General features: G+C 40.2%; 1 protein-coding gene across 4 annotated transcripts in view; it reads left to right on the forward strand.

Annotated features, from left to right (window-relative positions):
• ldb2a (LIM domain binding 2a) overlaps nt 1-15,467 on the forward strand; it is a 121,148-nt gene that overhangs the window by 90,831 nt on the left and 14,850 nt on the right. The window contains exons 5-8 of one of the 4 annotated variants that reach the window (XM_088991033.1): nt 2,216-2,299; nt 9,754-9,877; nt 14,696-14,749; nt 14,909-15,036. In XM_088991033.1, coding sequence (XP_088847159.1) covers nt 2,216-2,299; nt 9,754-9,877; nt 14,696-14,749; nt 14,909-15,036 — 390 coding nt within the window. Of the gene's footprint in view, nt 1-2,215; nt 2,300-9,753; nt 9,878-14,695; nt 14,750-14,895; nt 15,043-15,467 lie in introns of all 4 variants that reach the window. The other 3 variants (XM_088991032.1, XM_088991030.1, XM_088991031.1) reach the window with 3 other exon arrangements.

The following is a 15,467-nucleotide window of genomic DNA, read 5'->3' on the forward strand; positions in this document are numbered from 1 at the left end:
GTTAACATGAACGGTTTTCCGTTCCTCGTGATTGGTAAAACTCCAGGCAAACGATCGGAATGAAATTCAACTTTCCGGTCCAGAGGCGAAGTTAGTGCTAGCTAGCCTGCGCATGGCTCATAAGCTTCCACACTTGCTATCTGCAATATACTTCTCGCAGAAGTATGTCGATGCTAACGTTAACATGGGGCTTGTTAAAATGTCACTGACCTTCAACTGTTTCATCGACGGAATTGTTTCATTGCAAATTAGAATCAGAACATTTTCTCTCCTAAAAGGCGAATGTTCCGGTGCATTCAAACTGAAGTGCACCCGTTGGGCTCATTTAAAGGGGCTTTGCCTGTTTCAACATGACGGCCGGTATCATCCAATCAAAATGGCGCTTTCGGCCAACCTAGGTCAGTGTCATCCAGTTAAAATTGTGCTTTCCGCCTACCGCAGCCCCAACAGGAAATGAACGGCGAAAAAAACGAGAATATGTATTGAGTTTTATCGGCGAGCCACATGCAATAATCAAAAGAGCCATATATGGCTCGCGAGCCATATGTTCCCGACCCCTGAGCTAGCGAATAGATAGCTAATAGCTAGAGAATATATAGGTAAGACCTAGCGAATAGATAGCTAATAGTACCTAGCATATTGACTTTTAGGACTACATAAAAATTCAATGTACCGTAAGAAACCTTAGACTCTCTTTTTTCATCAGAAAAAAATGAGATAATTCATAAATGATATAGCTCTGGAGTTATATGAGCTTGAAAAAAGGGCGGCTGTCCAAAATACAATGAAAAAAATGCATACGTATTGCTTTATATTGCGCTTGTTGTTAAAGCGTTGTAGTTGGAAGGAAGTGCGAACATGGAAAAAAGGGAAAATGCTGCCCCCATGTGGAAAATGTCAGAGTCCATGGCCAACACATTATCGGCACCGAGCATGAAAAAAACAAAACCCTCACAAATTATTAATTATTTCCAATTCCCAAATAAATTTGTGAATGGCAGTGAATGAGTTAAAAGTGAAATCAATGGATAGTGACACACGAGAGCATAAAATTTGCTGTGGTCTATTCTTATTAAAACATTACTTGAAGGGGTTAACCTTAGTAGTTAGCATTGTTTTGGGATTATTAGTCAATTTGTTTTGGGATTTTTTTTAATGTACATCTCACCCCCCACCTCCATCCCACCATAGACTCCTTCCCTCGGTGGAGGGTGGGGGGGGGGAGAAAAATCAATTAATGGAATGGTGATTAGGACACAGAAGTCATTGATTATAGGACTTGATTAGTGTGACAATAACAAGTATCCACTTGACTTAAAATGACAACACGTGTGTTAAGTCTTGATTTTTTTTTTCCAACTTGAGTGTATTGAGCATGTATGAATGCCAATCAGCCGAATTGGTGCAGGATAATTGTTTGTACAGGTAACAGCCGAATTACGACCGGCCCCAGATACGACCACCCGTACTTATGACCACAACCGTTTTTTTACGCCTTGCAACGCAACGCGTACGCCAATTTTGGCCAGCTAGCATGTCACACACTCGCACAGCAATCTACTGCGTGACGACACCCAATCCAGTAGTTATACAGTGCAGATACAGTCTCCTGTAGTACTGAACACTGCTTCTTTCCTTCGGTGTCCGCCTGAGTCCGAGCGTGTGTCGGGCGACCTCTTCTGGCCGTTAGCAGGGAGAGCAGTAAAAGGTTTTGTATACATTACAGATACAGTTGTACAGTCATAAAAATCTACAATATGAAATATAAAATGATAAAAACGACACTAATAGGTAAGTATAACATTTATAAATAAACTGTTAAGTAAACAGTTTTGTATACATTACAGGTGCAGTTATACAGTAATAAAAATCGATCATACGGAATATAAAATATTTAAAAACGACACTAAAAGTTATCATATGTATAAATGAACTGTAAACAGTTTTGTATATCATAGTATTCAATCGAAATTGTTGCTTAAAAACAACAGCTTGACATTGTATATTATCCTTTCGTGTAAACGTCACATCGGCCATTTTGAATGGATTTCGACTTACCACCATTTGATTTACGACCGTTTTCTCGGAATGGAATGCAGCCGTAACTTGGATGTTACCTGTATTCAGATTCATAGTATTTTGTGGTGGGGTTTTGTATTTATTTATTTTTTTGGTACCTTTTAAAGAAGTTGTCTGCATTTTTCTTACGTTGTAGGCACAAGACCCTCAGGTGCTGGAGCAACTGTCGAAAAACATCACGCGCATGGGTTTGACCAATTTCACCCTCAACTACCTCAGGGTAAGTATGGGAATATTTTGAATGTAAGTATGTGTGTGATATGAAACAATTACTGCCATATTTTCACTCACATGTGTTACATTGGAAAAATCTTATGGCACAAATCAATACAAAAAATGTCACAAATCATCGTATAGATTAATACATGTACAACAGGATCAGTAGCCTGAGAAATTTGTTCTAAAATGAGAGGTGCAATGATTCGTCATTTCAATCAACGTATACGCTGTATGAAATTATATTGCCCAAATCGAGCAATCGATCATTTGGAAAAAAATTGATATGAATAATGTCGATCAGAAAGTGTACAGTGGGTCATCCCTGGTCTTTTTACAACATGAGCTACCTAACTGGCTATCTGGCTATCTAGCTAGCAATCTAGCTTGCTATCTATCTATTTGCTATCTATTAGCTAGCTAGCTAACTAGCTGGCAGCTAGCTTGCTATCTATTAGTTATCTATTAGCTAGCTAACTAGTCTTTTTACATTATGTTGCTCACTTGAGCTACCTAGCTGTCTATCTGGCTATCTAGCTAGCAATCTAGCTGGCTACCGAGCTATCTATCTATTTGCTATCTAATAGCTAGCTAGCTAGCTTTTTATTTAATTGAGTTATTCCGGGTTGAGTGAAGGCTGGCGCATGTGGCTGCCGCTGCTCACCCACAGAGAAACTGATCCTGTGACTGTAAAGTGACCTTGAGAGTGTTTAAAGGCGCTTATAAATGAATTGTATTATTATTATAATGCACATCACTTATTCACTGGCAGACGATGTGCAAAAATGGGTCCACTCCCGTGCCAGGGTTTTTGTCATTTTCACTTAAAGGACAACCGACGTCACTTTTTTGTTTCCTAACTGACATCAGAAAAACGTTTTTTGCATCTAAAATACCCAAAACACGCAGTATGATATTTTGAGTCAAATCCAAAACACCAATAGAAATGACTTAAAGTGTCTAAAAAGTACTTCAATTTGAAACCGGAAGTGGCCAGTTTCAGAAGGTCCCGCCCCCATGTTCGTGGTGTCACGGCAAGACGTCTTGCCTTGCGCGAGAATCAAAACAATGGCTTCAGATTTGGAGAATATGCTTTCTTGATACTCATCCAGTTATGAATATGATTCAAATAGTTCTGAAGAAGAAAGCAAACATGTTCGCAATCGATAAAAGAATTTATTCCGTGTCATTTTGAGGCATCAGGGGTGGGAAATGTCGCACCCAAATAAGGCAGAAAATGTCGACAAAGCCGTGTTAGGAATTAATCAGCCCGTTTCCACAGGCTGATTAATTCCTTGCATGGAGCTTTGTCGCCCTCTTCTGCCTCTTTTTGGTCCTACACGACGTTTTCAGACCAACGTACAGCAATATGCATTGACGTGATGGAAGGACTGCTACAATGTGTCCTTTTTTCGGTCAGGGGCGTTCCTTCAGTGACGTAGGGTGAGGACTCGTCACCAACTCAAAAACAAGACTTCCGGAATATTCAGCGCGAGTCTTAAAACATAAAATATAGCTATATGGGGTGGAATCTTGGTAAAATACGCTCAGTAGAAGTCATTTGAAGCCATTTTACAAATTATGGACACAACTTGTCCGGAGGTGTCGGTTGTCCTTTAAATTCCAGGATCCACAGAATATTGAGTTTTCTGATTACGTAGACATTCAATGCAGCGTTAGAATCCTTAGACTCTCTTCTTTCATCAGAAAAGAATGACTAACTTCCTAAATGATATAGGTCTGGAGTTATCTGAGCTTGAAATGGGGTCGGCTGGACAAAAGGTTAATGCTGCCCTCTCATGGGAGGGAAAAACATTGCCGGAGGTCTGACCAAAGCTTGAAATGCACCCACCCCATTGCAAAAAAACAAAACAAACAAAAAAAAATCTGAACAAATTCGGGAATGGCGCTCCACCTCGCACTTTTCAAAATTTATTCCCGAATTTATTGGGGAATGGCAGGATTTTTATGTTTTTTTTGCAATGGGGTTTGTGCGTTTAAAGCTTCGGTCAGACCTCCGGCAATGTTTTTCCTTCCCACTAGGGGGCAGCATATACCTTTATGTACCACCGACCCCAATTTCAATGCAGATAACTGTACAACCAAGTAAGCTCCAAATAAACTCGTATTTTCTGATAAAAGAAGAGAGTCTAAGGTTTCTTACGCCGCATTGAATGATTATGTAGTCCTAAAACTCAATATTCTGTGTGTCCTGCAATTTGAGTGATACCGATAATAATAATAATAATAATAATAATAATAATAATAATAATAATAGCTAGCCAGCCAGCTAGACCGCTAATAGACAGCTAATAGATAGCTATTAAATAGCTAGCCAGCCAGCTACACCGCTAATAGATAGCTAATAGCTATCTAATGACCAAGGACAGCCATCCACATCAAAATGTTGCGGGGGGGGGGGGGGGGGGGGGGGGGGGGATAAAGCCCTGGTCAGACCTCTGGCAATTTTTTTTTATTCTCTTCAACAAGGGTGCAGCATTTGCCTATTGCACAGCTTTTTGTACAGCTGCTGTCCCTTTCACCTCGAATGTTTATTACACCACATTGAATGATTATGTAGTCCTAAAACTCAATATTCTATGTGTCCTGCAATTTGAGTGAAAATGACAAAAACCCTGGTACTGCAGTGGACACATTTTTGCACATTATCTGGAAGTGAATGGGTTAATGTAGCAAGAAAAAACATGAATTCTTGAAAATGAATTTCTCTGTGTTCATATGAACACAATGGGCGTAAATTGTTTAATAGTACCTAGTGTCATCTCGTGGAATAGCATTTCATTGTGACTATACATTATTACGGTTAAAAGACAACCGACACCTCCGGACAAGTTGCGTCCATAATTTGTAAAATCACTTCAAATGACTTCTACTCAGCGCATTTTACAAAGATTCCAGCGCATATAGCTATATTTTACGTTTTAAGACCTGCGCTGAATATTCAGGAAGTCTTGTTTTCGAGTTGATGACGATGCCCTATGTGACGTCACAGAGAGAATGCCCCTGACCGAGAAAGCGACACACAATGCATTTTGGGTATTTTGTTTGGTCTGAAAACTTTGTGTTGATCCGTGTTGATGGCGAAATTAGAAGGAAAACACATAAATAACGCAATGATGAATCGTTGTGTTTTGCACCAAGACAACTATTTGATACTAGTTGACATTAATTCCCAGCAGACAAATCAGCCCATTTCCAACGGAGCTTGGGCGCCATCTTGTGCATTTTCTGGGACGCTACATTGCTGTCATTGACGGTTCAAATTGATATAGGACTTCTTTAATCAATTGCAATTTTGTTTTTCTACTTTCATTCCTTTCATCACTTTGCTGCTGTGAAATGTAAATTTTTCCACTGTGAGACTAATAAAGGCATATCCAATCCAAACCTTTATGCTTTCCTCTTTAGAAGTATTTGAATCATATTCATAACTGGATGAGTAACAAGAAATCATCTTCTCCGAATCTGAACTCCGTGAGCCCATTGTTTTGTTTCTTGAGCAAGGCAAGACAACGTGGCGTGACGTCACGAACTGGGGGCGGGACTTCCCCAGTTTCGAGCTCATTTGTGGCAGATTTTGGACACTTTGTCATTTTTATTGGTGTTTTGCATTTGACTAAAAATACCAGCCTGTGTGTTTTGGGTATTTTCGATGTTATAAAACGTTTTTATGATGTCAGTTAGGAAACAAAAAAAATGGTTTCGGTTGTCCTTTAATCAATGCTAACTTTCATATAAATTGCATTTATTACACTCGAGTATGACATCAAATAATTTATTGATTATTCAAAACCTTCATTGGCTAAAATAATCTTGTCTTGTCTATAATTAGGAATACGATTGATTAAATCTACTTTTGGGGAGAAAGGACAATCTTTTCTTCTTTAATGGTGCATGTTTATGTAGCATGTCGAAGCTATATGCTAACGCCTAATAGGAAGGTTCTACGTGAGAGAATGTCCGTGTGTGTGTGTGTGTGTGTGTGTGTGTGTGTGTGTGTGCACATGTTTTTTACTGCGCCGTTGACTGACATGCTCGTATTTTTTCAAAAGGCGAGAAGGCGAGCGAGCGCGAGGCGGAGGAATTAATTGGATACAGAAAATTAGCATAACATTAATGAACACTCCCTGTTGAGACGTGTAATTGCGAAATGGCAGCATGCAATTCGGAGAAGGGTGGATGGGGCGTAAAGGGGATTGGGGGTGGGCTTGGTGAATTTAAGGGCACCTCGGCTGCTTATAATAACCCAATTGAGGGAGACACAAAAGAGGGTTGCGGAATGGAGAGATTGTGGAGGTGAGGGTGGAAGGCGGCGATGTGGCGCTGCATGTTTTTGTTTTTGTGTCACAAGGATTGGCAAAGCACAAAACGCATCTGCAGCACGACTGCGAAACCTGTTTTTTTTTGTCCTACGACGTCTGTTTTGGAGGAATCCATGCAAACCTTTCATGATATTGGTTAGTTTTAATTTATTGTTTTTTTTTGCCTACTTGCTTCAGACAGGCGTGTTCATATAAACATAGATAAATTCATTTTTTTTAAATCTATATCAAATTAAAACAGAGTATCAAATAGGTTCAAATGGACTATATAATTAACAATAATATGATTCTATAAACATAAGCTCTCTATTTGCTATCTAGCTGGCTAGCTATCTATCTAGCTAGCTAGCTCTTTATTTGCTATCTAGATGGCTATCTACTAGCTAGCTAGCTAATAGCTAGCTAGCTAATAGCTAGCTAGCTTTCTATCTATTTGAGTTACTTTTGAGTTGAGCTGGGGAGTGTGGCTGCCGCTGCTCACCCACAGAAAAATTCATCTTGTGACTATAAAGTGACCTTGAGTTTTAAAAGGCACTTAGAAATCAAATGCATGATGATGATAATTATAATTATAATTATAATTATTACAGTAAAGTCTCGTTATATCGATATTCAAGGGAGTCCGAAAAAATATCGATATAACCGAGACTATCGATGTATCCGACCCTGTTTGCATGTAATTTTCTCCGTGCGTGCATAGAAATAGTATCGATATAACCGGGACTATCTATATATCCGATATCGATATAACGAGACTTTACTGTATTATTATTATTATTATTATTATTATTATTATTATTATTATTATTATTATTACTGTGTTTGTTACTATCTATTTCATATTGTCATATAGTTTGCTATCTATTAGCTGGCTAGCTGGCTAGCTGGCTAGCTATTAGCTATCTAATAGCTAGCTTCTTCCGGGTTGAGTGAACGCTGGCGCGTGTGGCTGTCGCTGCTCACCCATAGAAAAACTCATCCTGTAACTGTAAAGTGACCTTGAGAGTTTTGAAATTCGCTTAGAAATGAAATGTATTATTATTATTTTTATTATTATCAACGGAAAAGCCTTAATAGTTGTGAAATTCGGTTAAAACATGGCAAGTTGGGTGAGTATAGTGTGGTTGGCCACCATTGCTGTGTGGTTCAACTATAAAGTGTCCTTGAGTTTTTGAATGGCGCTTATAAATGAAATGGATTATTATTATTATTATCCATCATGCCACATGAACGTCCACTTCCCTTCTGTTATCTTAGCTCTCCAGTCCATACAATACGCCCTTTCCTCATATTCGAGCAGAGTGGAGGGAGGGGGGGGGGGGCAAACGTCCTGACACATTCTCCTCATCGCTTTCTCTTTGGTAATACATCAGCATGTTTTGCATGTGGCTTGCCAAGCTTCCTTCCATTCAGTCTGAAAATATACACGACTTTCAGGATGAGTGCCAGATCTGCTTGGCATGGCCATCACAGAAAAAAAGTACAGCGTTTTGTTGCGATCAAACTTAAAGGACAACCGACACCATTTTTTTGGTGAACACAGGCTCGTGTTCAGCCTCACTTCAAATGTGGTGCGTTACTATGAATTAATTGAAGAAACTACCAGCCGTACACGTCTACTCTGCTCTGTTTATTTGTTATCCAAGACTTGGGGTGCGTTCAGGTTCGAGAATAGCGCACGACTTCTTATGACTCTTGGATGTCTGGAAAGTATTGTCTTGCCAACGTTTCTGTGTTGCTACACTTGCGCCCCCCTGTCAAGATGCGATATAAGTGATTGTGATTGGCTCAAGGGTAGTCATGTGTCATGGTAAGCCAATCAGAGATAGTGTTTTCACACACGGGAACAGCGTGTCAATAGTCACGCTAAATTGTCACGTGCGAGTTGACAGCTGGGGCCGATTACGACGAAAGTGCTTCGCTGTTTCTTGTGCTGGCAAATCCAACAGTTTGCTTTGCACGAGGTGATTGTTAGACGCGATCGCGTAAGTTTGTCGCTTTCCGGTTTCCGATCGCGAGTGTGCCTTTATTCGCCCCGCCCGCCTTCTTGTGTCTAGTTTTATTCCGCGTCCGTGGAATCATCGGACTCGCGCCTTTTGTTGTAATAAAATCTCTGCCAGCACCTACGGGACTCGAAGTGAATGGAGATGACATCGAGGAGCTTGTTGCTGACCATAATGAGGTCATCAACACAGAGAATTTGATTTGCCTTCAAGAGGACAAGCAGAAGCAGGCCATTCAGCAGTTGATGTGCAGGCTTTTATTGAACAGTTGCATCCAGAAAATGCTATGAGAATCATCAACATGATGAATGATAATGTGATGCCTCAGTTTCGTAAGACCTTACAAGTCAGAAAGCAACAGGTGTCAATTAAAGGGCAACCGATGTCACTTTTTTGTTTTTTAACTGACATCAGAAAAACGTTTTATAGCATCTAAAATACCCGAAACACGCAGTATGATAATTTTATTCAAATGCAAAACACCTATAAAAATGACTTAAAGTGTCCAAAATCTGAAAAAAATTGAGCTGCGAATTGGGCATTTTCAGAAAGTCCCGCCCCCAGTTCGTGAAGAGGAAAGCATCCATGTTTGCAATCGATTAAAGAATTTATTCCGTGTCATTTTGAGGCAAACGGGCGGGGGCAATGTCTCACCCAAAAAGAGGCAATAAAATGGCCACCGAGACTCGAAGTGAATGCAGATGACATCGAGGAGCTTGTTGCTGACCATAATGAGGTCATCAACACAGAGAATTTGATTTTGACACAAAACTCTCAAGGTCACTTTACAGTCACAGGATAAGTTTGTGTGTGGGTGAGCAGCGTTCACTCAATCTGGAAACAACTCAAATAGATAGAAAATTAGCTAGCTAGCTAATAGGTAGCTAATAAATAGCCAGCGAGATAGCTAGCTAGTAAGATAGCTAATAGATAGCTATCTAGCCAACTAGCCAGGATAGCAAATAGCTAGCGTGCTAGATAGCCAGCTAGATGGATAGCTAGAGAGCCAGCGAGTTAATTCCAGCAAGTTAAATAATAGGGGCAGCACTTCTTTTAGCTCATTTGTGTGTCTTTTATTTTTTATTTATGTCCTTTTTTTATCTTTCATTTAGTTGTGTGTCATCTTGGAGCCCATGCAGGAGCTCATGTCCCGACACAAGACGTACAACCTCAGCCCACGCGACTGTCTCAAGACATGCCTGTTCCAAAAGTGGCAGAGAATGGTGGCACCACCAGGTAAGCCGGCATCACCTCGACCCCCACAATTACTTCTTCCAGAGCATAATTTAGCTTCAGACTTAACTTATTCACTGCCAGACGGTGTGCAAAAATGTGTCCACTCCAATGCCAGGGTTTTTGTCATTGTCACCCCAAATCCAGGACCTTTAAAATATTAAATTTTAGGATGACATAAACACTCAATGGAACATAAGAGACGTTTAATAATAATAATAAAAAAAAAAAAAAAATAATCATCATCATCATCATCATCATCATCATCATCATAATCATAATCATAATCATAATCATACATTTCTTTTCTAAGCGCCTTTCAAAACTCTCAAGGTCACTTTACTGTCACAGGATAAGTTTTTCTGTGGGTGAGCAGCGGCAGCTACACGCGCCAGCATTCACTCAACCCGGGAGTAACTCGAATAGATAGAAAGCTATCTAATATATAGCGAATAGCTATCCAGCTAGATAGATAGCCAATAGCTAGCTTGATATCTAATATATAGCCAGCTAGACAGATAATAGATACAAAATAGATAGCTAGCTAGATAGCAAATAGCTAGCTTTGACTCTCTTCTTTCATCAGAAAAAAACAGTTCATTCCTAAATGATATGTGTCTGGAGTTATATGAGCTTGAAATGAGGGCGGCTATAGAAAATAGTATGCAATATGTAGATACATATTGTTTCCTTTAGCGCTTTAACAACAGCTGAAGCTAGAAGAAAGAGCTAACACGGAAAAAAAGAACTATTGCCCCCTTGTGGAAGGGAAAAAACATTGCCAGAGGTCTGACCAGCGTTTTATCGGCACTCAAGCATGAAAAAAACAAAACCCGAACAAATTAGGGAATGGCGCTCTACGTCATATTTTCAATTCCCCAATACATTTGTGAATTGCAGTGAATGAGTTAAATTCACCATTCATACGTCTGTATAGGCTCTCAGTCGTACAGGAGTGGTCCATGGATGAAAAAGTTTCTTCAACGTTTCGCTCCTCATTCAAAGAGCTTCGTCAGTGAACTAAAGTTGTGCTTGTAACTCTGGCACTATATATATGCCTATTGGACAGTAGTGGCGGTGCCAGACCTCTGCTCTGATAGGTCCCTGCTCTAGGGTTGGGGGAGCAGTAGACTACTCCCTGAAGCTAATCTGATTACTTATTTTATTCTGTCTCATTCCATCTAATGTTCTAAGCACTGGCTCTGATTATCCCATGAGCTCTGGTATCACCTCATTAGCATGACTAAGCCTACGTGGTAATGACCTAAGAAGTCTGTTATCAGCACAACTTTAGTTCGCTGACGAAGCTCTTCGCATGAGGAGTGATACATCCGACACCTTCAAAGAAGTACAGATGACGACTAAAGAAACCTTTTCCTCGATGGACCATTCCTAGGTCTTGAAAATGACATTGGACTTATATGGTCAAGCCAATATCAGTTAACTCCTCTAAGTTAGAACCAACTAAGCATAGTTTTTAGGAGGGGGTGGGGGGCTACTTTTTTTAAATCAAAATATAGTGCTACCTCAGCTTACAAACACTTTAGCTCCAGAACTTTTCGCATCACGAACATTAAATTTGCAAGCGAATAGTCTTGGCTGGCGGACTAGTTCTCGTCATCCCCTTTCTTTGAGTGCAGATGTGGTTTGCTACCGAGTGTAGTACTTTTGCTATTATGGGACCGAAAAAGACCCCGCCACAGGCTATTGTTAAGTCGAAGAGGACACAAAAGAAAAAAAACGTCTGTTGATTTGGATTAATGAAAAGCAGGCAGCAGGGGACAGTGTGAGTAAGGGTATTATTGCCGAGAAAGCACGGCAACTTCACTCGGATATCATCAAGAGGAAACTACATCAACGACCATCACAGAGGTCAATAAAACCACTTTATTATACATTACTGTTTATTTATTTCATTCCAATACAATATGCATTTATTATACATAAAATACGGTATATTTTGTTTCATTTTAAGGCTTATTTAGTAGAAAATTACGAAATACGGATTATTCTAATTTTTAATGGTTTCCTATGGGAAACCACTTTTCGCTTTACACGCACTTTCTGGGAAGCAATTAAGATCGTGAGCTGAAGTATCAAGGTACTGCGTTTTTTTTTTTGTTTCGTTTTTTTATTCATTTTTTGGGCGGGGCACAAGCTTCCTGAGGATTTTTAATGGCTCTACTGATACAATATAATGCAATACATTTTGATTTATATCGCGCTTTAACAACAGCTATAATATATGAGAATGATGAAAGACAAAGTTAACAAAGTTCATGTTATGAACTCATTCACTGCCATTCACAATTTATTTCGAGAATTGAACCACCATCACAAAGGTCATTAAACGACTTAATTATACTGTAATGTTTATTTCTTTCATTACAATACAATAGCACATTTATTATAGATAAAATAAGGTCTATTTTGTGTCGTTTTAAGGCTTATTTCATCGAAAATTATGTTTTAGAACCTGGGAATTGATTATTTTCATTTTAATGGTTTCTTATGGGAAATAAATGTTTGGCAGATTAACTTTTCACCTTACACACACTTTCTGGGAAACAATTAAGTTTGTGAGCTGAGGTATCACTGTAATACATACATAGGCAAAGTAATACAATACGTGAAAACTTAAAATGTATGCAGAGGACACCCAAAAAAAGTAGTGAAATAAAGCTATATGGATAAAATTGAAGATGTCCACCTCCTGCTTCCATGTGCCCTCCTCCTCTTTTTTTTTTTGCTTTCCTGCCATTCTTCTCGATGTTTCTCCTGCCAGGAAGGAAGCAGCTGCAGCATTTTCACCCCCTGATAAGTCTTTTATTTATATGGGATCTGTTTTTTTTCCTTGTTTTCCGGGAGGGAAAGGGAAGCGATTGCATTGCGTCAGCGAGGCCGGAAAAAGCCGTCCGATACCACAAATCTGTGACAATAGTTTGCACGGGGCGCTTACGCATCTGTCAATGTCAGCCATGCAAAGAGGGATGATGCGGATAAGAAGGAGGAGGGAGGAGGGAGGAGGGGACAAAAAAGTCAAGTACAGTACAATGGAAGCCGTAAGGTCATCCATTGTTTCCCAAGGAAGTCATGGAAGTCATCGTAAAAAAAATACAGTGATACCTCAGTTTACGAACCCATTGTCTTACGAACTTTTCGGTTTACGAACGTTAAATGTATGAAAATTTTACCTTGCCATACAAACTATTTTTCGGGATACACACGGAGCGCCACGATGAGTGATGTGTCGTTTGCGAACGAGCACGTTCTCCTAACAAGAAAATGAGTCGGCTTGTTTTGGTCCTCTATTCCCCGCCCCCAGTCGTCGGTTAAAGCCACGTGATTGGTCAAGAACACAGCAGTGAGGGACGGGGGGGCTTATAGACAGAGAAGGCATTCTCCAAAAAAGAAAATGGCAGATGACATAGTGTGAGAAAATGGATAGAAATTTGGACTCGTTTCAACTTTGATAGTTCAAAGGCAGAGTGTAGACTGCAAGGTTAAAATTCCCATCAATCAGGCTCCACAAATAACCCGCACAAGCCATCTGTACATTTGATGCAAAACGCTATCAACCCAGCTACATTACAATACAGTTTATTTCTTTAATTCTAAAACCATAGCACATTTATTATACATAAAATACGGTATATATTTGTATAGTTTTAGTCACTCAATCTGGAAACAACTCAAATAGATAGAAAGCTAGCTAGCTAACTAATAGGTAGCTAATAGATAGCCAGCGAAATAGCTAGCTAGAGTCTTAGAAAATTAGAAAGTAGAACATTATGTTTTATGAGGAACTGGGAACTGATTATTCTCATTTTAATGGTTTCCTATGGGAAATTATTTTTGGGATACACACTTTTCGCCTTACACACTGTCTGGGAACCAATTAAATTCGTAAGCCAAGGTATCACTGTACATGAAAAATGAAAAAGTAAAAATTGCAAGTGTAAAAGTAAGTTAACCGCTGTCCATATGAAAGCTTTGAAAACAGCCAAAAATTTTGTTTCAATGAAATTAAGGTGACACGTCGAACGTCATTCTTTCTACAGCTATAGCCATGTCTAGATCTCGTTTTCTCTCTCTCTTCCCGTCTGTCTCTCTCCCCCTCTTCCTCCCTCTCTTTCTCTTCCTCGCTCTCTTTCTCTCTCTTTCCCTCTCTCTTTCACTTTATCTCTTTCTCTCCCTTCCCCTCTCTGTCTCTCCCCCCCTCTTTCTCCCCCTCTATCTCTCTTTCTCTCTCTATTTCTCACTCTATTTCTCTATCTCTCTTTTTCTCTTTCTCTCTCCCTCTAACTCTCTTTTTTCCTCTCTCTCCCTCCCTCTCACTCTCTTTTGTTTCCTCTGTCTCTCTCTGTCTATATCTCTTTATCTCTTATTCCCTCTCTCTATCTCTCTCTATTTCTCTCTCTTTCACACACACACACACACACACACACACACACACACACACACACACACACACACACACACACACACACACACACACACACACACACACACACTCTTCCTCCCTCTCCTTCTCTGTCTCTCTCCCTCAGCTCCCTCTCTCTCTCTCTCTCTCTCTCTCTCTGTCTCTCTCCTTCAGCTCCCTCTCTCTCTCTCTCTCTCTCTCTCTCTCTCTCTCTCTCTCTCTCTCTCTCTCTCTCTCTCTCTCTCTCTCTCTCCCTGCTTCCCTCCCTCCCCCCCCTCTTTCTAACTTTCTCTCACTGTTTCTTCACTCTGTCACTCTCACTCTCGTTCACTCTCTTTATATGTAGTGTATGTCTATCCAGTATATGCTGTAAAAACCAGCCCCATTTTGATTTTCAGCTGGACACCCGCAGAATTTCAAAACGGAAATATTCCCCACCAATCACAAAAAAGGTATCTTTTGTTCCCCGTCGAAAGTCTCCTTGCTCTCCCGCTGAACCCCGCGCTGCATGTTCACAATCACTAAACGCCGGCCGCCGCCATCTTTGTCCTCGACGCGATGCGTTATGTCCCTGGCATGGCCTGTGTTTGTGTTTGCGGGTCGCGCCAAAGCTGAGCCTGCCCGACAGACCACCACCAAGCGGAGGAAACGGAAGAACTCAGCCAGCAGCGCCAGCAGCAGCGTAGGCGCCGCCGGCAAGAAACGCAGCCCCGCCACCAACTTCAGCCTCTCCAGTCAGGTACCTGTAAGCATCGACTCCATCTTGGTTTGACTCCCTCTTTTTTTTCATCACAACATCAACACAGATATTCGCAAATGAACGTTTCCCAACTTTTGTTGACAAAAATCATCACTGTTCACTTGCCGTCGGCATTCTCCTGTTTTATATAATAATATATATAATAATAATAATAATAATAAATAATAATAATAATAATAATAATAATAATACATTCCATTTCTAAGCGCCTTTCAAAACTCTCAAGGTCATTTTACAGTCACAGGAGCAGTTTTTCTGTGGGTGAGCAGCGGCAGCCACGTGCGCCAGTGTTCACTCAACCCGGAAGTAACTCAAATGGATAGAAAGCTAGCTAGCTAGCTAATAGATTGCTAATTGATCACTAGCTAGCTGCGTTTTGGGTACACCGTGTTGATCGCGAAATTAGAAGG

The sequence above is a fragment of the Hippocampus bargibanti genome, linkage group LG02 (genome assembly GCF_051943395.1).
Source record: "Hippocampus bargibanti isolate YZ-2025 linkage group LG02, ASM5194339v1, whole genome shotgun sequence".
Lineage (NCBI taxonomy): Eukaryota > Metazoa > Chordata > Actinopteri > Syngnathiformes > Syngnathidae > Hippocampus > Hippocampus bargibanti.